Source organism: Schistocerca piceifrons, chromosome 11, assembly GCF_021461385.2.
Source record: "Schistocerca piceifrons isolate TAMUIC-IGC-003096 chromosome 11, iqSchPice1.1, whole genome shotgun sequence".
Classification (NCBI taxonomy): Eukaryota; Metazoa; Arthropoda; class Insecta; order Orthoptera; family Acrididae; genus Schistocerca; species Schistocerca piceifrons.
The window spans coordinates 22,167,882-22,192,594 of NC_060148.1; the positions used below are offsets into that span (position 1 = coordinate 22,167,882).

The window sequence follows — 24,713 nt, forward strand, 5'->3', positions numbered from 1 at the left end:
TTCCTCGTGCTCCCTACTCACCTGACCTGGCTCCTAGTGACTTTTGGCTTTTTCCAACAATGAAAGACACTCTCCGTGGCCGCACATTCACCAGCCGTGCTGCTATTGCCTCAGCGATTTTCCAGTGGCCAAAACAGTCTCCTAAAGAAGCCTTCGCCGCTGCCACGGAATCATGGCGTCAGCGTTGTGAAAAATGTGTACGTCTGCTGGGCGATTACGTCGAGAAGTAACGCCAGTTTCATCGATTTCGGGTGAGTAGTTAATTAGAAAAAAAATCGGAGAGCTTTGAACTTGAATGCACCTCGTATGAAGGGCTGTGGTGGAAACACGGCTCAGTGCTCGTGCCCGGGACTGCCAGCGACCTGTTGCGTCCATGACACGTCGCGTTGGTCCTCTACGGCAGGCGAAAGAAGGTGTGACACGATATTAGCAAGCGCCGCCCGACTTTTTCCACCTCTGTGGATATCATATACATATTTAAAATATGTATCCAAATGTTGCTTAGAGTGTCATGTAAAAGTCTGAAGTAAATGTATCAACAAAGTTTCAATATTTTTGGTAATAAGGCCGATTTGTGTTTATACAGGGTGTTCCAAAAAGGTACGGCCAAACTTTCAGGAAACATTCCTCACACACAAATAAAGAAAAGATGCTATGTGGACATGTGTCCGGAAACGCTTACTTTCCATGTTAGAACTCATTTTATTACTTCTCTTCAAATGTTGACTTCGGTATTTGTGTTGACATGCGACTCATTGCTCTACAGTACCAGCATCAAGCACATCAGTACGTAGCATCAACAGTTTAGTGTTCATCACGAACGTGGTTTTGCAGTCAGTGCAATGTTTACAAATGCGGATTTGGCAGATTCCCATTTGATGTACGGATTAGCATGGGGTAATAGCCGTGGCGCGGTATGTTTGTTTCGAGACAGATTTCCAGAACGAAGGTGTCCCGACAGGAAGACGTTCGAAGCAATTGATCGGCGTCTTAGGGAGCACGGAACATTCCAGCCTATGACTCGCGACTGGGGAAGACCTAGAACGACGAGGACACCTGCAATGGACGAGGAAATTCTTCGTGCAGTTGACGATAACCCTAATGTGAGCGTCAGAGAAGTTGCTGCTGTACAAGGTAACGTTGACCACGTCACTGTACGGAGAGTGCTACGGGAGAACCAGTTGTTTCCGTACCGTGTACAGCGTGTGCAGGCACTATCAGCAGCTGATTGGCCTCCACGGGTACACTTCTGCGAATGGTTCATCCGACAATGCGTCAATCCTCACTTCAGTGCAAATGTTTTTACGGATGAGGCTTCATTCCAACGTGATCAAATTGTAAATTTTCACAATCAACATGTGTGGGCTGACGAGAATCCGCACGCAATTGTGAAATCACGTCATCGACACAGATTTTCTGTGAACGTTTTGGCAGGCATTGTCGGTGATGTCTCGATTGGGCCCCATGTTCTTTCACCTACGCTCAATGGAGCACGTTATCACGATTTCATACGGGATACTCTACCTGTGCTGCTAGAACATGTGCCTTTACAAGTACGACACAACATCTGGTTCACGCATGATGGAGCTGCTACACTTTTCAGTCGAAGTGTTCGTACGCTTCTCAACAACAGATTCGGTGACCGACGGATTGGTAGAGGCGGACCAATTCCGTGGCCTCCACGCTCTCCTGACCTCAACCCTCTTGACTTTCATTTATGGGGGCATTTGAAAGCTCTCGTCTATGCAACCCCGGTACCAAATGTAGAGACTCTTCGTGCTCGTATTGTGGACGGCTGTGATACAATACGCCATTCTCCAGGGCTGCATCAGCGCATCAGGGACTCCATGCGATGGAGGATGGATGCATGTATCCTCGCTAACGGAGGACATTTTGAACATTTTCTGTAACAAAGAGAAGTAATAAAATGAGCTGTAACATGGAAAGTAAGCGTTTCCAGACACATGTCCACGTGACATATTTTCTTTCTTTGTGTGTGTGGAATGTTTGCTGAAAGTTTGGCGGTATCATTTTGTAACACCCGGTATAAACACATCCAAAAAGTTTTGCATCACCTCGGTTCGAAGCATTCCGGAACCCGTACAGAAAATTGAAATAGAGATCAACATAAACATCATTTCTGCCCTTTTTATTGCTCATGAAAACCACAAATTCCATGTTGTACCACCATACAGCGAGACCTTCACAGGTGGTGGTCCAGATTGTTCTACTCACCGGTACCTCTAATAGCCAGTAGCACATCCCCTTGCATGGATGCCTGTATTCGTCGTGGCACTGTTGGTCCACATTGTCCCACTCCTCAACGTCTGTAAGTAGGCTGTTTATGTTTTCTTATTGCCAAGGTTACGTAGCGCTCTGTATCAAAATCACTGGCTGTGCTGTGTGCAGTCTGTGGCTAGTTTGCATTGTTGTCTGCCATTGTAGTAGATGTCGTTATCCTGAGGGAAGTCATTCACAAGATGCGCATGATGGGGGAGCGAATTGGCGTCCATCAAGACGAATGCCTCGCCAATATGCTGCCGATACGGTTCCACTATCAGTCGGAGGATGGCATTAATGTATTGTACAACCGTTATGGCGCATTCCATGACCACCACCGGCGTAGGTAACCCCCAAATAATGCCACCCCTTGCTGCGCTCGCTGCACGGTGTGTCTGAGGCGTTCAGCCTGACTGGGTTGCCTCCAAACACATCTCCGAACATTGTCTGGTTGAAGGCATAAGCGACACTCGTCCATGAAGAGAATGCGATGCCAATCCTGAGCGGTCCATTTGGCATGTTGTTGGGCTCATCTGTACCATGTTGCACGGTGTCGCAGTTGCAAAGATAGACCTCACCATGGACGTCAGGAGACAAGTTGCACATCACGCAGCCTATTGCGCACAGTTTGAGTCTTAACACGAGGTCTTTTTTCTGCGCAAAAAGCATTATTCGACATGGTGGCGTAGCTGTCAGCGTTTCTCCGAGCCATAATCCGTAGGTAGCGGTCATCCACTGCAGTAGTAGCCCTCGGGCGGCCTGAGCGAGGCATGTCATTGACAGATCCTGTCTCGCTGTATCTCCTCCATGTGCGAACAGCACTGTTCTGGTTCAGTCAGAGACGCCTGGACACTTCCCCTGTTGAGAGCCCTTCATGGCACAAAGTAACAATGCAGACGTGATCGAACCGCGATATTGACCATCTAGGCATGGCTGAACTCCAGACAACACGAGCCATGTACCTCCTTCCTGGCGGAATGACTGGAACTGATCGGCTGTCGGACCCCCTCCATCTAATAGGCGCTGCTCATGTATACACATTTGGGTGGGTTTAGTGACATCTCTGAACAGTCAAAGGGACTGTATGATACAATATCCACAGTCAACATCTATCTTCAGGAGTTCTGGAAACTGGGGTGATGCAAAAACTTTTTTGATATGTGTAGTATTACAGATAAGTAACGATAATATTATGAGTACTACACTGGTAATGAGCACAGTATCACTACCACAGACGTGGTGGTACTTTTTCTCATATATACTGTCAGCTGAAGTCCCTTGTCGATGTAGTAAGGTTGTTGTTGTTGTTGTTGTTGTTGTGGTCTTCAGTACTGAGACTGGTTTGTTGCAGCTCTCCATGCTACTCTATCCCGTGCAAGCTTCTTCATCTCCCAGTACCTACTGCAACCTACATCCTTCTGAATCTGCTTACTGTACTCATCTCTTGGTCTCCCTCTACGAGTTTTACCCTCCACGCTGCCCTCCAATGCTAAACTTGTGATCCCTTGATGCCTCGGGACATGTCCTACCAACCGATCCCTTCTTCTGGTCAAGTTGTGCTACAAACTTCTCTTCTCCCCAATCCTATTCAATACCTCCTCATTAGTTACGTGATCCACCCATCTAATCTTCAGCATTCTTCTGTAGCATTCATCTTCGAAAGCTTCTATTCTCTTCTTGTCCAAAGTATTTATCGTCCACGTTTCACTTCCATACATAGCTGCACTCCATACAAATACTTTCAGAAACGACTTCCTGACACTTAAATCTATACCCGATCTTAACAAATTTCTCTGCTTTAGAAACGCTTTCCTTGCCGTTGCCAGTCTACATTTTATATTCTATCCACTTCGACCATCATCAATTATTTTGCTCCCCAAATACCGAAACTCATTTACTACTTTAAGCGTCTCATTTCCTAATCTAGTTCCCCTAGAATCACACGACTTAATTCGACTACATTCCATTATCCTCGTTTTGCTTTTGTTGATGTTCATCTTATACCCTGCTTTCAAGACACTGTCCATTCCGTTCAGCTGCTCTTCCAAGTAATTTGCTGTCTCTGACAGAATTACAATATCATCGGCGAACCTCAAAGTTTTTATTTCTTCTCCATGGATTTTAATACCTGCTCCGAATTTTTCTTTTGTTTCCTTCACTGCTTGCTCAATATGCAGATTGAATATCATTGGGGAGAGGCTACAACCCTGTCTCACTCCCTTCCCAATCACTGCTTCCCTTTCATGCCCCTCGACTCTTATAACTGCCATCTGGTTTCTGTACAAATTGTAAATAGCCTTTTGATCCCTGTATTTTACCCCTGCCACCTTCAGAATTTGAAAGAGAGTATTCCAGTCTACATTGTCAAAAGCTTTCTCTAATGCTAGAAAAAGAGTTTGCCTTTCCTTAATGTTTCTTCTAAGATAAGTCATAAGGTCAGTATTGCCTCACGTGTTCCAACATTTCTACGGAATCCAAACTGATCTTGCCCGAGGTCGGCTTCTACCAGTTTTTCCATTCGTCTGTAAAGAATTCGCATTAGTATTTCGCAGCTCGGACTTATTAAACTGTCAGTTCGGTAATTTTCACATCTGTCAGCACCTGCTTTCTTTGTGATTGGAATTATTATATTCTTCTTGAAGTCTGAGGTTATTTCGTCTGTCTCATACATCTTGCTCAGATGGTAGAGTTTTGTTAGGACTGGCTCTCCGTCAGTAGTTCTAATGGAATGTTGTCTACTCCCGGGGCCTTGTTTCGCCTCAGGTCTTTCAGTCCGCTGTCAAACTCTTTGCGCAGTATGGTATCTCCCATTTCATCTTCACCTACATCCTCTTCCATTTTCATAATATTGTCCTCAAGTAGAACGCCCTTGTATAGACCCTCTATATACTCCTTCCATCTTTCTGCTTTCCCTTCTTTGCTTAGAACTGGGTTTCCATCTGAGCTCTTGATATTCACACAAGTGACTCTCTTTTCTCCAAAGGTCCCTTTAATTTTCCTGTAGGCAGTATCTTACCCCTAGTGAGATAAGCCTCTACATCCTTACATTTGTCCTCTATCCATCCCTGCTTAGCCATTTTGCACTTCCTGCCGATCTCATATTTGAGACGTTTGGATTCATTTTTGCCTGCTTCATTTACTGCATTTTTATATTTTCTCCTTTCATCAATTAATGTCAATATTTCTTCTGGTATGCAAGGACTCCTGCTAGCCCTCGTCTTTTTATCTACTAGATCCTCTGCTGCCTTCACTACTTCATCCCTCAGAGCTACCCATTCTTCTTCCACTGTATTTCTTTCCCCCATTCCTGTCAATTGTTCCCCTATGCTGTCCCTGAAACTCAGTACAACCTCAGGTAAGATGGACATCCATAAATATCGGTACCTTGTCTGACTTGATGTTTTAAGGCTTATGACTGAGACTATACCCAGCCTGGTGATGCCACAGAGTATGCTCTGCCTCTCCCCCTCTGCACAGGTTGTAGTGCGCACCCGCTGCGCCCGCCTCTACACGCGCACTGCAGTAGTTGGACTGTGTCGTTTCAGGCCCAGAGCTGTGGGAGTCGGGCGACGTCGGCGGCGCGATGCACGTGGACGGCGACGCGGCCTCGTTCGAGCGTGTGGAGCTGCGCTGCGGCGCGGACGCGATGCACGTGCGCGTGGCGACGGCGCGCGACTTCCGCGGTGTGCTGTACACGCGCGGCTCCTTCCACGAGCGCCGGCCCCCCTGTTTCCTGGACGCCGACGGCGGCACCCGCTTCTCCATGCAGCTGCCGCTCGACGCCTGCAACGCGCTCAACGAGGTGAGCCTGTTCGGCGATCCGGCATTTCCTGGGTGAAAGTGCGCACCAAACGTGCCTCAACGAGTTCTTTACCTGAGAGCCGTGAGACTTCTATAGGCGCAGAATCGAAGAGTTATCCCTGCGTTGACACACTGTTTCAAATAGTGAAGGAGAATATCTACATCTACATCTACATCCATACTCCGCAAGCCATCTGACGGTGTGTGGCGGAGGGTACCTTGAGTACCTCTATCGGTTCTCCCTTCTATTCCAGTCTCGTAGTGTTCATGGAAAGAAAGATCGTCGGTATGCCTCTGTGTGGGCTCTAATCTCTCTCATTTTATCCTCATGGTCTCTTCGCAACATATATGTACGAGGGAGCAATATACTGCCTGACTACTTGCTGAGGGTATGTTCTCGAAACTTCAACAAAAGCCCGTACCGAGCTAATGAGCGTTCTCCTGCAGAGTCTTCCACTGGAGTATATCTATCATCTCTGTAACGCTTTCGCAATTACTAAATGATCCTGTAATGAAGCGTGCTGCTCTCCGTTGGATCTTCTCTATCTCTTCTATCAACCCTATCTGGTACGGATCCCACACTGCTGAGCAGTATTCAAGCAGTGGGCGAACAAGTGTACTGTAACCTACTTCCTTTGTTTTCGGATTGCATTTCCTTAGGATTCTTCCAATGAATCTCAGTCTGGCATCTGCTTTACCAACAATCAACTTTATATGATCATTCCATTTTAAATCACTCCCAATGCATACTTCCAGATAATTTATGGAATTAACTGCTTCCAGTTGCTGACCTGCTATATTGTAGCTCAATGATAAGGGATCTATCTTTCTGTGTATTCGCAGCACATTACACTTGTCTACATTGAGATTCAGTTGCCATTCCCTGCACCATGCGTCAATTCATTGCAGATCCTCCTGCATTTCAGTACAATTTTCCATTGTTACAACCTCTCGATATACCACAGCATCATCCGCAAAAAGCCTCAGTGAACTTCCGATGTTATCCATAAGGTCATTTATGTATATTGTGAATAGCAACGGTCGTACGACACTCGCCTGCGGCACACCTGAAATCACTCTTACTTCGGAAGACTTCTCTCCATTGAGAATGACATGCTGCGTTCTGTTATCAAGGAACTCTTCAATCCAATCACACAATTGGTCTGATAGTCCATATGCTCTTACTTTGTTCATTAAATGACTGTGGGGAACTGTATCGAATGCCTTGCGGAAGTCAAGAAACACGGCATCTACCTGATGATTAAAATCTCTCTTATGTGTATCTGTTGCGTTTATTAAAATTACGGAAAAAATGCAGTGAACTTGTGCAGGAACCTTATAAGTCAAGTGGTCAACTGAGCTGGCATAGTGAATTCAGTTAAGCCAAACCAATCTCTTCTAACGTATTACTATCTTTACTACGTTTCTCATCGAGCCATATACGTTATCTCGCATTTCTACCTGCTCCCCTCACACAAATAATGAAAAAAATTCAGGAATTCAGGGTCACCACCAGCCCAAGCCCTTCCTAACCATTTAGAAAAAACGGAGCTGGAAAATGATAAGTATAATTACTTCAGTAGTTTAATTACAAGTACGCAAATTTCTTTGAGTAGCCAGATAAATAACACTCCACGTCGTGCATGAAGCAACTTCATTAATTCAGGATTGGAAAACGGAGTAAGTGGGTAAGATCAATACCACAGAATTTATCTTTCATGTCGATCATTTATTGTATCTAAGTATTTGGTTGCACATCCAAAACTACACATAACTGGTGCCTGACTAGAAATATTTAAGTGAGAATTACTTGAGAATGTAACAGAGAACAATTTAACTACAGCAAGAAGAAACACAGAAAACGGGGGTGGGAGACAATCATACTATCATCTCCTTTGCATTCATACCATAAAAATATCTGAGTGCGATTTGCATTGTGGTTCTATGTATACACTATTTTGGACAGAGGTCCAACCAATGCGCAAGGTTGTGCGATAATTATTCAACATACTAACTGCATCCGCTGATTGCAAATGGCCAAAGTAGAGCACGAGGTGCATTCCGAATCAAATTGTTGTGCTGCTTTGTAGAATGCGCACGAAAGAACAGATATTCTTCCAGAAATTATAGCTGATTGAACAAGCAAACTGTTAAAATAAAGCCCATTCTGGTGTCATGGTGGACCAGAAGGGTCATTGATTACCAAACACGTGGCACAAAATCGACACATAAAGATAAAAGCAAGTTCCACAAAATATAAGATTGAAAATCATACTTGCTTCGAGACAATATTACACTCATGTACGGTTGAAGTGATCCTAATCAAATTTACCATTTGAAATTATACTTCATCGTTGTTCAAAATGTACAAAGTACACTACTGGCCATTAAAATTGCTACTCTAAGAAAAAACGCAGATGATAAACGGGTATTCATTGGACAAATACACTCCTGGAAATTGAAATAAGAACACCGTGAATTCATTGTCCCAGGAAGGGGAAACTTTATTGACACATTCCTGGGGTCAGATACATCACATGATCACACTGACAGAACCACAGGCACATAGACACAGGCAACAGAGCATGCACAATGTCGGCACTAGTACAGTGTATATCCACCTTTCGCAGCAATGCAGGCTGCTATTCTCCCATGGAGACGATCGTAGAGATGCTGGATGTAGTCCTCTGGAATGGCTTGCCATTCCATTTCCACCTGGTGCCTCAGTTGGACCAGCGTTCGTGCTGGACGTGCAGACCGCGTGAGACGACGCTTCATCCAGTCCCAAACATGCTGAATGGGGGACAGATCCGGAGATCTTGCTGGCCAGGGTAGTTGACTTACACCTTCTAGAGCACGTTGGGTGGCACGGGATACATGCGGACGTGCATTGTCCTGTTGGAACAGCAAGTTCCCTTGCCGGTCTAGGAATGGTAGAACGATGGGTTCGATGACGGTTTGGATGTACCGTGCACTATTCAGTGTCCCCTCGACGATCACCAGTGGTGTACGGCCAGTGTAGGAGATCGCTCCCCACACCATGATGCCGGGTGTTGGCCCTGTGTGCCTCGGTCGTATGCAGTCCTGATTGTGGCGCTCACCTGGACGGCGCCAAACACGCATACGATCATCATTGGCACCAAGGCAGAAGCGACTCTCATCGCTGAAGACGACACGTCTCCATTCGTCCCTCCATTCACGCCTGTCGCGACACCACTGGAGGCGGGCTGCACGATGTTGGGGCGTGAGTGGAAGACGGCCTAACGGTGTGCGGGACCGTAGCCCAGCTTCTTGGAGACGGTTGCGAATGGTCCTCGCCGATACCCCAGGAGCAACAGTGTCCCTAATTTGCTGGGAAGTGGCGGTGCGGTCCCCTACGGCACTGCGTAGGATCCTACGGTCTTGGCGTGCATCCGTGCGTCGCTGCGGTCCGGTCCCAGGTCGACGGGCACGTGCACCTTCCGCCGACCACTGGCGACAACATCGATGTACTGTGGAGACCTCACGCCCCACGTGTTGAGCAATTCGGCGGTACGTCCACCCGGCCTCCCGCATGCCCACTATACGCCCTCGCTCAAAGTCCGTCAACTGCACATACGGTTCACGTCCACACTGTCGCGGCATGCTACCAGTGTTAAAGACTGCGATGGAGCTCCGTATGCCACGGCAAACTGGCTGACACTGACGGCGGCGGTGCACAAATGCTGCGCAGCTAGCGCCATTCGACGGCCAACACCGCGGTTCCTGGTGTGTCCGCTGTGCCGTGTGTGTGATCATTGCTTGTACAGCCCTCTCGCAGTGTCCGGAGCAAGTGTGGTGGGTCTGACACACCGGTGTCAATGTGTTCTTTTTTCCATTTCCAGGAGTGTATATTACACTAGAACTGATATGTGATTACATTTTCACGCAATTTGGGTGCATAGATCCTGAGAAATTAGTACCCAGAACAACCACCTCTGGCCGTAATAACGGCCTTGATATACCTGGGCATTGAGTCAAACAGAACTTGGATGGCGTGTACAGGTACAGCTGCCCATGCAGCTTCAACACAATACCACAGTTCATCGAGAGTAGTGACTGGCGTATTGTGACGAGCCAGTTACTCGGCCACCATTGACCAGACGTTTTCAGTTGGTATGAGATCTGGAGAATGTACTGGCCAGGGCAGCAGTCAAACATTTTCTGTATCCAGAAAGGCCCATACAGGACCTGCAACATGCGGTCGTGCATTATCCTGCTAAAATGTAGGACTTCGCAGGGATCAAATGAAGGGTAGAGCCACGGTTCGTAACACATCTGAAATGTAACGTCCACTGTTCAAAGTGCCGTCAATGCGAACAAGAGGTGACCGAGACATGTAACCAATGGCACCCCATACCATCACACTGGGTGCTACGCCAGTATGGCGATGAAGAATACATGCTTCCAACGTATGTTTACTGCGATGTCGCCAAACACTGATGCGACCATCATGATGCTGTAAACAGAACCTGGATTCATCCGAAAAATGACGTTTTGCCATTCGTGCACCCATGTTTATCATCGAGTACACCATCGCAGGCGCTCCTGTCTGTGATGCAGCGTCAAGGGTAACCGCAGCCACGGTCTCCGAGCTGATAGTCCATACTGCTGCAAACGTCATCGAACTGTTCGTGCAGATGGTTGTTGTCTTGCAAACGTCCCCATCTGTCGACTCAGGGATCGAGACGTGGCTGCACGATCCGTTACAGCCATGCGGATAAGGTGCCTGTCATCTCGACTGCTAGAGATACGAGGCCGTTGGGATCCAGCATGGCGTTCCGTATTACCCTCCTGAACCCACCGATTTCATATTCTGCTAACGGTCATTGGATCTCGACCAACGCGAGCAGCAATGTCGCAATACAATAAACCGCTGTCGCGATAGGCCGCAACCCGACCTTTATCAAAGTCGGAAACGTTGTGGTACGCATTTCTCCTCCTTACACGAGGCATCACAACAACGTTTCACCAGGCAACGCCGGTCAACTGCTGTTTGTGTATGAGAAATCGGTTGGAAACTTTCCTCATGTCAGCACGTTGTAGGTGTCGCCACCGGCACCAACCTTGTGTGAATGCTCTGAAAAGCTAATCATTTGCATAACACAGCATCTTCCTCCTGTCGGTTAAATTTCGCGTCTGTAGAACGTCATTTTCGTGGTGTAGCAATTTTAATGGCCAGTAGGGTAACTTCCACACTTTTAACTCATACACCCAAAAATCGCCTATTGAACGAAGTATAATTATGGCACATTCGGAAAAATAACTCGCTTCACGCGCCTCAGTTAAGCTGAAGTTCTTAAGTATTTCAACAGTTAAACATAACGAAGTCCTAACTCAACCTGCTTCCTATCACCTGAAACCCCTGTCGAGAGCTACGATCGGTACTCACCAAGCGTTCACCGAAGACTGCCGCTTTCTCTTTCGAGATTACGTCGCTCCTCGTGCAGCGGAAGCTACCTGAGTGGTAGCCCTCCGTCACCAACCGCACACACAAAAACAGCCTTCGACTAAGATGGGTAAACCTCTCTGTTCAGGTAATGGGAACCTAAGTCGGTCATCCTGTGCTCTCCTTCGAACGAGAAGCAACATCGTCTGCTCGCAGCAGACGATGACCAACTCAGCGTTTCACATAAAACAAAACCTAAAGCCCACATTGAAATATGCATATAATATTCAATATGCCTTGTTAAAGTGCTCTGTCTTTCTGGAAGAGTTTATGAATTGAGCTAAAATCAGGTAGTAAAGTGTATAAGCTGTACCGAATTCGACAAGCGTCTTATGAATCGACTTCACAGGGACGTTTCACTGTAAATAGATTTGTGGGCCAGTCGTCACGACTCACGCAGTTGCTACACATCCTCACCGAACTCTGATTCCACCATAGCACATCACTGAAGTCTTGGCTGCAGACTCTGAGTCTGGCCCCAGCATCTGCATCCGTTTAGCGACACAGTGGAAACTCTAGAAGACAAAGGCAAAGAGGGTCACTGGGTTCCCAAAGCCGAAGAGATCTCAGTGGCCCCCAAGGATGAAGTGCTCTCCCTGCCTTCTGAAGATGACATTTGTTTGTGCTTGACATTACAGAAATTCTGTTGGCTCTTCCAGTACCGGAAACTCTCTAGCCAATTACGGTAAAGGCTGCGAGCTCTGACCAGCGAAAAGTTCAAAAATACGCTGCCAAAGTGCTTTCTCCTACGTATTTCACTTGATTAACGACCAATGGTAATTATCTCTAAAGTTAGGCAGGATTTGTCACGATGGATTTCCATCGTGATAAATGAGAGGAAAGGCACATATGCATGCTAGCTCTTCCTCCAGCTACCAAATAATTTTTGTGAGCCAATTAGCATTCTGTAATGTTGTGTGTGCCTCACTGCTTCTTTTAAACTAACTTGTGTCTGATTTTATTCTGAGAAGCTGAGTAATGTATTTAAATACCGTAAATGCAAATTTGATTTAAAAAGTACTTGAATTGAAGCGCAGCTGGACAGCAACAAACTCTTTAGCTCGCAATTCCTGCAACGATAGTAGTTGTAAATCTTTGAGTATGGACTCCAAAGAAAACAGACAATTGATTTTTTTTTAAAAAAAAGAGAACTGTTAATCTGTATCTTGTGGAAAGAGGATGTGTTGCTAGGCTGTCGCTCAGAACGTATTGTTACATTTAATGAAAATTGATATTTTAGTGATACAACTGAGTAAAGTATGAGGAAGAGTTGCCAAACATTTATCTATACAAATTTTCTGGAAGTGAATAATAGAAATATCTTGTTTTTGGGAAAGGAAGTGAACTTCATTGTCGTCGCCGTCTATCAGTCGGCAGAGTTGTAAGTGTACAAAGTTCACTAAAGTACAGGAAAAGAAATGCATTCTCTATAGTTTTCGTTCAATAAGTAACAACCTCTCATAATTTCTTTATCACAGTAATTGGATTATGTTCTTGTACAATAGTATGGTGCTGAACTCCACTGACCAATTTTGATGTAACAGGATGTTTAGTGTGAAGGAAGTTAGTGTGCCAAGCAATCTCCTTTTCCCACGAAAAGCAGATTGCTGTTTGATCTTATTTACTTACAACAGTGGTCTCTTAGGTATGAAAAGCTACGAAAACTTGGGCTCAAAGGCATCCGCAATACAGCCAAGTAACTAACAGAGTCGTATTTTAAACCTTAAAGGACAAAAACTTCGTCCAAATCGTTAATACGTCACCAACTGGTTCAGAAGCTGACCATTCAAGGAGGCAGCAACCAAAATTCAGGTACCAGTTACGACTTAAAGTAAAAATCTCAAACAAAAATCAATCTCTCTCTCTCCAAACACATATATAAATATTCATATTGTAAAAATAAGTCATTTTATAATTCGTTCTACAAGTTTGGTTAAGAGCACCTGGCTGCCACCTATCCTGCAAGAGCGACGCTTACTGCTTTCACAATTTGTCGTATTTTTTCCACACTGTAGATCTGTATCTCTCTAAAAGCATTCCTCGTCCTCTAGACAGCCCCTAAAGTTTCGCCAGGAAGCTCTGTGCTGTTACGGCCTCTGGGCACCTCCATCCTTGAGTTCGCTACGGCAGCGACCGCTCCTTCACTTACCGAAGGAAACATAATTTGACCCAGTAACGCATACTAAAAGGTTTCAGATAGATTACATAATGGTAAGACAGAGATTTAGGAACCAGATTTTAAATTGTAAGACATTTCCAGGGGCAGATGTGGACTCTGACCACAATCTATTGGTTATGAACTGTAGATTAAAACTGAAGAAACTGCAAAAAGGTGGGAATTTAAGGAGATGGGACCTGGATAAACTGGAAGAACCAGAGGTTGTACAGAGTTTCAGGGAGAGCATAAGGGAACAATTGACAGGAATGGGGGAAAGAAATTCAGTAGAAGAAGAATGGGTAGCTTTGAGGAATGAAATAGTGAAGGCAGCAGAGCATCAAGTAGGTAAAAAGACGAGGGCTAGTAGAAATCCTTGGGTAACAGAAGAGATACTGAATTTAATTGATGAAATCTGGAAGAGCATAAATAGACTTAGGTGTCAAATGAGAAGATCAAAGGGTAACCTGTTCAGGTGGGAATACGCCGAAGAAGGGTCCTGCCAATGTGGAGGAAAACAAACGATGACACACCTGTTGACCTGTCCATCCTTGCTGGCCCCATGCACTTTCCAAGACCTGTGGTTGGCCAACAATGCTGGAGTGAAGTGTGCCGAACACTGGAGAGAGATATCAGCCTTCTATGGACAATAATGACGACTTATGATATGTGAAGATCATGAATGTATATATACTCGTAAGTGTATTACTATTATTTAGTTGTATTTGTAACCTAGTATATATAGCCTATTAATTAATTACAGATGTAGCTCAGACACGATTAAATAAATAAATAAAGGTCCTTTCTAGTGATTCTTGAAAGCATTTGACATTCTACACTCCTGGAAATTGAAATAAGAACACCGTGAATTCATTGTCCCAGGAAGGGGAAACTTTATTGACACATTCCTGGGGTCAGATACATCACATGATCACACTGACAGAACCACAGGCACATAGACACAGGCAACAGAGCATGCACAATGTCGGCACTAGTACAGTGTATATCCACCTTTCGCAGCAATGCAGGCTGCTATTCTCCCATGGAGACGATCGTAGAGATGCTGGATGTAGTCCTGTGGAACGGCTTGCCATGCCATTTCCACCTGGTGCCTCAGTTGGACCAGCGTTCGTGCTGGACGTGCAGACCGCGTGAGACGACGCTTCATCCAGTCCCAAACATGCTGAATGGGGGACAGATCCGGAGATCTTGCTGGCCAGGGTAGTTGACTTACACCTTCTAGAGCACGTTGGGTGGCACGGGATACATGCGGACGTGCATTGTCCTGTTGGAACAGCAAGTTCCCTTGCCGGTCTAGGAATGGTAGAACGATGGGTTCGATGACGGTTTGGATGTACCGTGCACTATTCAGTGTCCCCTCGACGATCACCAGTGGTGTACGGCCAGTGTAGGAGATCGCTCCCCACACCATGATGCCGGGTGTTGGCCCTGTGTGCCTCGGTCGTATGCAGTCCTGATTGTGGCGCTCACCTGCACGGCGCCAAACACGCATACGACCATCATTGGCACCAAGGCAGAAGCGACTCTCATCGCTGAAGACGACACGTCTCCATTCGTCCCTCCATTCACGCCTGTCGCGACACCACTGGAGGCGGGCTGCAAGATGTTGGGGCGTGAGCGGAAGACAGCATAACGGTGTGCGTGACCGTAGCCCAGCTTCATGGAGACGGTTGCGAATGGTCCTCGCCGATACCCCAGGAGCAACAGTGTCCATAATTTGCTGGGAAGTGGCGGTGCGGTCCCCTACGGCACTGCGTAGGATCCTATGGTCTTGGCGTGCATCCGTGCGTCGCTGCGGTCCGGTCCCAGGTCGACGGGCACGTGCACCTTCCGCCGACCACTAGCGACAACATCGATGTACTGTGGAGACCTCACGCCCCACGTGTTGAGCAATTCGGCGGTACGTCCACCCTGCCTCCCGCATGCCCACTATACGCCCTCGCTCAAAGTCCTTCAACTGCACATACGGTTCATGTCCACGCTGTCGCGGCATGCTACCAGTGTTAAAGACTGCGATGGAGCTCCGTATGCCACAGCAAACTGGCTGACACTGACGGTGGCGGTGCACAAATGCTGCGCAGCTAGCGCCATTCGACGGCCAACACCGCGGTTCCTGGTGTGTCCGCTGTGCCGTGCGTGTGATCATTGCTTGTACAGCCCTCTCGCAGTGTCCGGAGCAAGTATGGTGGGTCTGACACACCAGTGTCAATGTGTTCTTTTTTGCATTTCCAGGAGTGTATTAAGGGGTTTTCTCACACCTCAACAAACAAATGTGTTGGTCAGAACAATGAACGAATTGACTGACAGTAATAATCCGTTACTTCACCAGGCCAATCTTGTCAGCTCTACAGGAATTACCAGCCTGCTGTAATCGAACGCCTATCCCAACTGGGAGAGTTCCTGCCTCTGATCTTCGACAAACCCACATTGGCCCTAAATTCCTGATGGCGCCACGCTGATAACACCATAGGTGGTGTAGGAAAATTGTGCGAGGACGCAACAACACGTGTGCTGGTGACGTGTCTGTCTACAAAGATACTTTGACACCCGCCCGTAACTTCTGACCGATTCACTTTTTTTGTCATGCAGTGTTTCTCTGGCCGCGGGCTACAGAGGCACATCGCTGAGGATATCAGGTCTATATCTCTACATCTACATCCTTTCTCCGCAAGCCACCTAACGGTGTGTGGCGGAGGGTACGTTGAGTACCTCTATCGGTTCTCCCTTCTATTCCAGTCTCGTATTATTTGTGGAAAGAAGGATTGTTGGTATGCTTCTGTGTGGGCTCTAATCTCTCTGATTTTATCCTCATGGTCTCTTTGCGAGATATACGTAGGAGGGAGCAATATACTGGTCGACTCCTTGGTGAAGGTATGTTCTCGAAACTTCAATAAAAGCCCATACCGAGCTACTAAGCGTGTCTCCTCCAGAGTCTTCTACTGGAATTTATCTGTCATCTCTGTAACGCTTTCACGATTACTAAATGATCCTGTAAGGAAGTGTGCTGCTCTCCGTTGGATCTTATCTATCTCTTCTGTCAACCCTATCTGGTGGTACGGATCCCACACTGCTGAGCAGTATTCAAGCAGTGGGCGAACAAGCGTACTGTAACCTACTTCCTTTGTTTTCCGATTGCATTTCCTTAGGATTCTTCCAATGAATCTCAGTCTGGCATCTGCTTTACCAACAATTAACTTTATATGATCATTCTATTTTAAATCACTCCTAATGCATAGTCCCAGATAATTTATGGAATTAACTGCTTCCAGTTGCTGACCTGCTATTTTGTAGCTAAATGATAAGGGATCTTTCTTTCTATGTATTCGCAGCACATTACACTTGACTACATTGAGATTCAATTGCCATTCCCTGCACCATGCGTCAATTCATTGCAGATCCTCCTGCATTTCAGTACAATTTTCCATTGTTACAACCTCTTGATATACCACAGCATCATCCGCAAAAAGCCTCTGTGAACTTCCGATGTCATCCACAATGTCATTTATGTACATTGTGAATAGCAATAGTCCTACGACACTCCCCTGCGGCACACCTGAAATCACTCTTACTTTGGAAGACTTCTCTCCATTGAGAATGACCTGCTGCGTTCTGTTATCTAGGAACTCTTCAATCCAATCACACAATTGGTCTGATAGTCCATATGCTCTTACTTTGTTCATTAAACGACAGTGGGGAACTGTATCGAACGTATTGCGGAAGTCAAGAAACACGGCATCTGCCTGTGAACCCGTGTCTATGGCCCTCTGAGTCTCGTGGACGAATAGCACGAGCTGGGTTTCACACGACCATCTTTTTCGAAACCCATGCTGATTCCTACAGAGCAGATTTCTGGTCTCCAGAAAAGTCATTGTACTCGAACATAATACATGTTCCAAAATTCTACAACTGATCGACGTTAGAGATATAGGTCTATAGTTCTGCACATCTGTTCGACGTCCCTTCTTGAAAACAGGGATGACCTGTGCGCTTTTCCAATCCTTTGGAACGCTACGCTCTTCTAGAGACCTATGGTACACGGCTGTTAGAAGGGGGGCAAGTTCCTTCACGTACTCTGTGTAGAATCGAACTGGTATCCCATCAGGTCCAGCGGCCTTTCCTCTTTTGAGCGATTTTAATTGTTTCTCAATCCCTCTGTCGTCTATTTCGATATCTAGTATCCTGTGTGTGTCTGCGTGTGCCAGGGCGACGTGCGGTACCGCAACGTGGTGGTGCTGCAGCACGACGACGAGTTCGTGGCCCCTGGGGACGCCGCCTTCACGCTGGAGTGCGACTTCAGCCAGCCCCGGTCGGTCGCCGTCGCCGCAGACCTCAGCCCCGACAGCGGCAGCTCCGCAGACGGGTGAGCCGGCGTAGCCATCACTCCACTACTTCTGTTTCTACACGATTGCTCTACAGTCGGCACTCGAGTTCATGTTGTCCTTTCTGTTTCCTTAGGCCTGTAATAAAGGTCTTACATGTGAGGCGAGGTGTGCAGGGATGAGGTCGAGCTTTTGAAGCCACCTGTATGGCAATGTGGGTTGTGCTTCCAGCTATCTCACCCTGCAGCCATCCACTCTGGTGGGCACTCGTTTGATTTATTATTTATTTACACGTCAAGTTCCGTAGGACCATATTGAGGAGCAAATCTCCAAGGTCACGCAACTTGTCAGTACGTGAACTTACAACATAAAAGTAATAACACATAAAAATAAAATGTTTATGAACCCAAAAAAATTTAAGCCACAAGTTTCAGTAAATGTAGTCAACAATATAACAAAAGAATCAGCTTAATTTTTCAAGGAACTTCTCAACAGAATAGAAGGAGTGACCCATGAGGAAACTCTTCAGTTTCGATTGGAAAGCGCGTGGAATGCTGCCAAGATTTTTGAATTCTTGTGGTAGCTTCTGCCAGTATCTCGTCTCCTACCTTCCAAACTTTACAGAAGCTCTCCTGCGAACCTGCAGAACTAGCAAAAATGTTCAAATCTGTGTGAAATTTTATGGGACTCAACTGCTACGGTCATCAGTCCCTAAGCTTACTCACTACTTAACCTAAATTATCCTAAGGACAAACACACACACCCATGCCCGAAGGAGGTCTCGAACCTCCGCCAGGACCAGCCGCACAGTCCACGACTGCAGCGCCTCAGACTGCTCGGCTAATCCCGCGTGGCAGAACTAGCACTCCTGAAAGAAAGGATATTGCGGAGACGTGGCTTAGTCACAGCCTGGGGAATGTTTCCAGAATGAGATTTTCACTCTGCAGCGGAGTGTGCGCTGATATGAAACTTCCTGGCAGATTAAAACTGTGTGCCACACCGAGACTTGAACTCAGGACCTTTGCCTTTCGCAGGCAAGTGCTCTTGCTTGAGTAGCTCACTTGGTACATCACTAGCCTGCGAAAGGCAGAGGTCCCGAGTTCGAGTCTCGGTGTGGCACACAGTTTTAATCTGCCAGGAAGTTTCATATCAGCTCACACTCCACTGCAGAGTGAAAATCTCATTCTGGCTTGTGGTAATTTATTGAAAATGGATGCAGCAGTATACTGCACATGTCAAAATACACAGAATAGTGAACAGGGTCCAACAAGAGGTTTGCGAACTTACACCACTTATTGCCTGATCCGCCCGTTTCTGAGCCAGAAAAATCCTTTTAGAATGGGAAGAGTTACCCCAAAATATAATGCAATACGACATAAGCGAACGAAAGTAACCAAAGTAGACTATTTTTCATGTCGAACGACCACTCACTTCAGCTACTGTTCGAATAGTAAAAATGGCAGCATTAAGTCTTTGAACAAGATCCTGAATGTGAGCTTTCCACGACTGTTTACTATCTATCTGAACACCGGGAAATTTGAACTGTTCAGTTTCACTAATCATATGCCCTTTCTGTGAAGTTAAAACATCGGGTTTTGTTGAATTGTGTGTTAAGAACTGTATAACTGAGTCTTACTGTGATTTAGCGTTAGTTCATTTTCCACAAACCATGAACTTAGGCCATGAACTGCACTATCTGAAACCGAGCCAATGTTGCACACAACATCCTTCACTACCAAGCTAGTGTCATCAGCAAACAGAAATATTTTAGAGTTGCCCGTAATACTAGAGGGCATATCATTTATATAAATAAGGAACATGAATGGCCCCAACACTGATCTCTGGGGCACCCCCTACTTGACCGTACCCCACTCACACCCGACATCACAGCCGTTTCCAACACTGTGAATAATGACCTTTTGCTGTCTGTTGTTAAAGTAAGAGGTGAACCAGTTGTGAGCTACGCTCCATATTCTGTAATGGTCTAACTTCTGGAGCAATATTTTGTGATCGATAAGCGCCTTAGTTAAATCTAAAACGTATGCCTAGCGCTCCAAGTCTTTTGTTTAGCCCATCCAGTACCTCAGAGAGGAAAGAGAATATAGTATTTTCAGTTGTTAAACGACTTATAAAGCCGAACTGTACATTTGATAGCATTTGCGAATAATAAAAAAAATTTTAATTTTGTGTAGTGCTAGTGCTTTAAAATTAACGAATGTTCATATAGTGACATTCTAGCGTAGTGGTTAGCGTATCAGTCTGCTATGCAGAATCTCGTCAGGTGCTTGAAAATATTTCATTTTCAAATGGTTATCGAAATGCCTGTGATCATTATTTTCATTCTGTTAGAAATATATCACTTTTTAAAATTCCTAATCCTTTGCAGGAGACTTTAATCATGGTATTAACTTTTTCATCTGCTCTTATTTTTCCTTCCTGTCTTTGTGTTTTCGTTTGGACTCTTTGTGCATTTGATTTCAGTTATTCTTATTTATCCGTCACAATATTTGTACTTGTGGAAATGTTGATTCGTTGGTCAAAAAACAAAACGCGAAATAAACTGTTTTTATTGACTGCCAATAGCGTTGAATACGTATTTTTCGTAATGCAGAAGATGTACATTTTTTTGGATGTTAATCTTCACACAAACATTTAAAATACACATTCCTATTGTGCTATGGGAAGAATAATGCAGATGAACATTTAAGTGAAAGAAGGAATTAAAAATAAATGCGCAAAATGAGGGGTTGATGTAATGAATGCAATAATGTGGACGAAAATATAACATGATCAAATCAAAATTAATACAAAAAAAAAATCACATGCGCAAAGATTCCAAATGGAAAAAAATGAATAGGAAGAAAAAATGAAAAAAAGGATAGGAAGAAAAAACGTAGAAGTTAATTCCATGACAAACTTCAATCCTGCACACATAGACATGTGTTGAGCAGTAAATAAGCTCTCTCACCCTTATCTTTAAAACATCGCGTGTTCGAGGTGGCAGCAGGTCGTGTGGCTCCAGAATTTACGTGGAAATTCTCGAATCACTACAGTTGCTATAACTCATATGTTGCCACTCTGTGCTTACTCGCCAGTGGTAGCCAACACAGTGCTCTGTGGTCGCTTTCATATAAATTCACACAAGTTTTACTTAAAAGTAGATGGCGACATTACACCTAGAAGAAGACATCGTAGGTACTGCTGCGTTTGCTTAACCACACATCTTGACATATTCTTCAGTTCTTGCTCCCAGTGAATCACAAACTCTTTTAAGCACACCTGGCTTCTTTAAGACTACATTACACGCTCCTGTACTGACTGAATATTGTCTATGAGTGCAATGCACACCAATTAATTTGAGTGGGTGGTGTGGTTAGTTCACGCAGACCCCAGAATTTTTGTTTTGTTTAGTTTAGGTATTTCTAACACTGAAGTTCTGCAGGGATCTGTATCTTTCAGACTGTGTGTTCTGCACAGTTGAACAGAGTGGTTGTGCGTACGACAGGTAAGTCTGTGACCGTAGACCAATTTTTCTTTCAGTGGGGACTGAACCCCACCGTACTGATTGCAATAAGTGACCTATACTAGGTGAAAGGGTAGAGTCAAACCTTGCTAAAGTACAGAATGAGTACTGCTGCAACAATGATTCAGATCTTGATCTGGGTTGCAGCAGGTTATTGTTAACTTCTATTCAGCTTTTTAACCGTTTTAGCCTTGAAAAGTTAATAACTATTAAGATTAAGTTGATTATAAGACTTTATTTTATTTTTGCCCTCTAGTATTGAAATAAAAACTTGATATATAATGACCCCACCATACCAATATTGCAACGAAAACTTCGCTACACTAGTTATGGGTTAAATGTCACCTTAGCCAGAAATACCACTGGGGTCAGGTCCGGTGAATGTGGAGACCGCACTACAGGACCTCCTCAACCAATGCATTACCTGTGAAACATTGTAGTGTGGTACCAGTACACAGACCATAGAAAATGTGGTGGTGTCTCGTTGTATGTAAACCAAAGTCATTCTTTTTCTGTAAGGGTAACATTCTCCAATAGTGCTGGTGATTCATCACACAGAAATCCGTGATATAGAACACGTGTTTATCTGTTTGGTAAAGTGTGTTGCCTGATGATTCTGTCACTGACAATTCACGCTAGTACATTCATACTGAAGCGATCCTGATTCTTCGCCTCCATGACTACATGAAGTTTTGCGTCTGTCCACATTTGCGTATTGTGGTAATTTTCTATGCAATCTCTTGTGAATGCTATGTGCACCACCAAATACTACACATTACTCATTACAAATACAATAGCGTACATGGGAACAGGTATTATTTACCAGACATATTATTATAGCAACATTTTCTTTTAGTTTTGATCAATATTACCTCTTGTAGGAACATAACACTTTTTCAAAACACCATGTATATTTCGTGGACATTTACTTTTTTGCTTAGTATGAGCTTGCCATCTGAGCCCTTAAAATTCATACAGTAGATTCTTTTTTCTCCAAAGATATGTTTAAATTTTCCTGTAGCCAACATCGATTTTGTTTCACACAAAAACTTCTCTGTTCTTAATTTTGTAGATTTGTATTTTTTACACATGTGACCACAGTGTGATGCATTGGTCTTGTTGTCCAGGAAACCCGTGCAAGTGAGCTCACGGATCAGTCTGGTGGACCCAGATCCCGCATCTGACAGCCACAGGCAGCGCCGTGCTGATGTTGACAGTGACTCTGATGCTGTGTCGCTCACACCTGACGATGTGCTGCGCCGACGCCGACGAAACGCCTCCAGTAAGGATGAGCTCTGACCCTGGGCCAAAACACTCAGATCCCTTGGGCAGACTCCATTCCCTTTTAATGAGGTGTGGTGGGCTTCTGACTCAAAGACAACAATTAACTCTCGCAGGGCATTTGGTGTGCAGCTATCAAACACATAATGCAGAGATCAACATAATTAAAAACAGAATATTTACATACAAGCAGGCAATTTGTAATCAAAGATGTTAAATTGTTTCTACTTCCTATAAATCAGTAACTAAATACACCTCAAGGACTGAGTCACATGACTCAGTAATGAGAGGATTCATTCGTTTCTTCATATCAGTGTTAAGGATCAATAGTCCTTCATGTTTGCATTTTCAGTCTCTGTAAATTTCTTGCAGAAAGTCATTTTCCTGCTTAGCCTGCAGTTTTATTTTTGAAATGAAGTATTTATTTTGTTATGCAGAAATTACCTAGTTTCTCCCCCCTTGGGCACTATCAACCTACACCAGAATAAAAACTGTTATGCTTACAACAAATTGTTGTATTCGACATTTAAGTATGTGGAGAAAGAGCAATATGTGATAGAGTTCATAATAAGAGCTATGCACAACCATAGTATGTGTGGGTACAATCATCACAGATAATAAGACCGTAAGTAAAATGAAAAAAGTGCAACCATTAAGTAGGTTTTGTCACTCTGTGAGCATAAATAACACATAAAAATAAGTTAGCACAACTATGATGATACACTTGTGATACTACATTGGTCGAAACATATCCTATTTTATTTTAACTCTGCTGATTAGGGGTTTATGGAGTCTCAACATCTAAGGTCATCTGTCTCCTGTCCATCACAGAATCAGTGTACCCATCTGTCTGCATCTAGAGTAAATGCTGTGTGCAAGTGTCATAAAGTTTTTGAAATGTGAAGTGGGATGCAGGTACCAGTCTGTATTCACCTAGTGGGTTGTGGGAAACCACCCAGAAGCCATATCCAGGCTGATTGGCACACTAGCCCTCATCATTAATCTGTGAGCAGATTCGAACCATGGTCGTCACATTTTCCTGTGTCCTAGAAGTGGTCACTTTAACATACTGCTATCTAGGCTGGTTATTTCATTTTAAGATGTTGATCGTTTTATGTGTGTCTTCACTCTAATATTTACACTTATGTATCTTAATATGTTTATATATTCTGTTCAACGAGCAAACCCACATTAGGGTTGTCCTTTTAACAATGTACATATAGACTTCACACGTAGGACAGTTGTGCCCATACTTATAGTCGTGTTAAACTGCTACTAGGGCGCAGTCACCTGTTGCTTGTCTGCCATATTCATTTTTTCATCATCTCGTCAGTAGCAAACCTGTAAGCAGAACTATTTTGTAGCTTGGTAATGCACAAGGGGATGAAATTAGCAGTTCTCAGGCACTGAAATTTTATTTGAAAATAAAATGCTACGTATCAAAATGATTGCCTTTAATAAACGTTATTAAGGAACAAGTAATTTCACTTATTGCTTTTTTGTTGTGACCACTTCAGTAGAACTTCTAACCTTATGTCAGATCTGTATCAAAAATCTGAAATACCATAGTTGAAGCTTGATCTTCATATGTCTTCCATTTTAAACTATAAACATTGATCAGAATAGTTCTTATTATTATGATTACAATGAAGAGTAAGGACTTCCCTATAAAAATATAGGGAAAATTAAATAATTAAAAAATCATGAAATTATATCTCAATAGCTCCATAAACTGTATTAGTTTCGTTTCTATACAGATTGCAAGTAGTCACTTTGAGCTAAAGAAAAAGTGGAAGTGACTCTCTGTGCCATCATCAAAACACTCATTTCATTTTTCCCCACAAAAGTTTTCTTACATTTCATCGT

At 44.5% G+C, this 24,713-nt stretch overlaps 1 protein-coding gene across 1 annotated transcript in view; it reads left to right on the forward strand.

The window, feature by feature from the left end:
* LOC124720242 overlaps window positions 1-24,713 on the forward strand; it is a 219,654-nt gene that overhangs the window by 172,340 nt on the left and 22,601 nt on the right. The window contains exons 2-4 of the mRNA XM_047245558.1: window positions 5,826-6,082; window positions 17,927-18,084; window positions 22,694-22,848. Coding sequence (XP_047101514.1) covers window positions 5,826-6,082; window positions 17,927-18,084; window positions 22,694-22,848 — 570 coding nt within the window. The remainder of the gene's footprint in view (window positions 1-5,825; window positions 6,083-17,926; window positions 18,085-22,693; window positions 22,849-24,713) is intronic.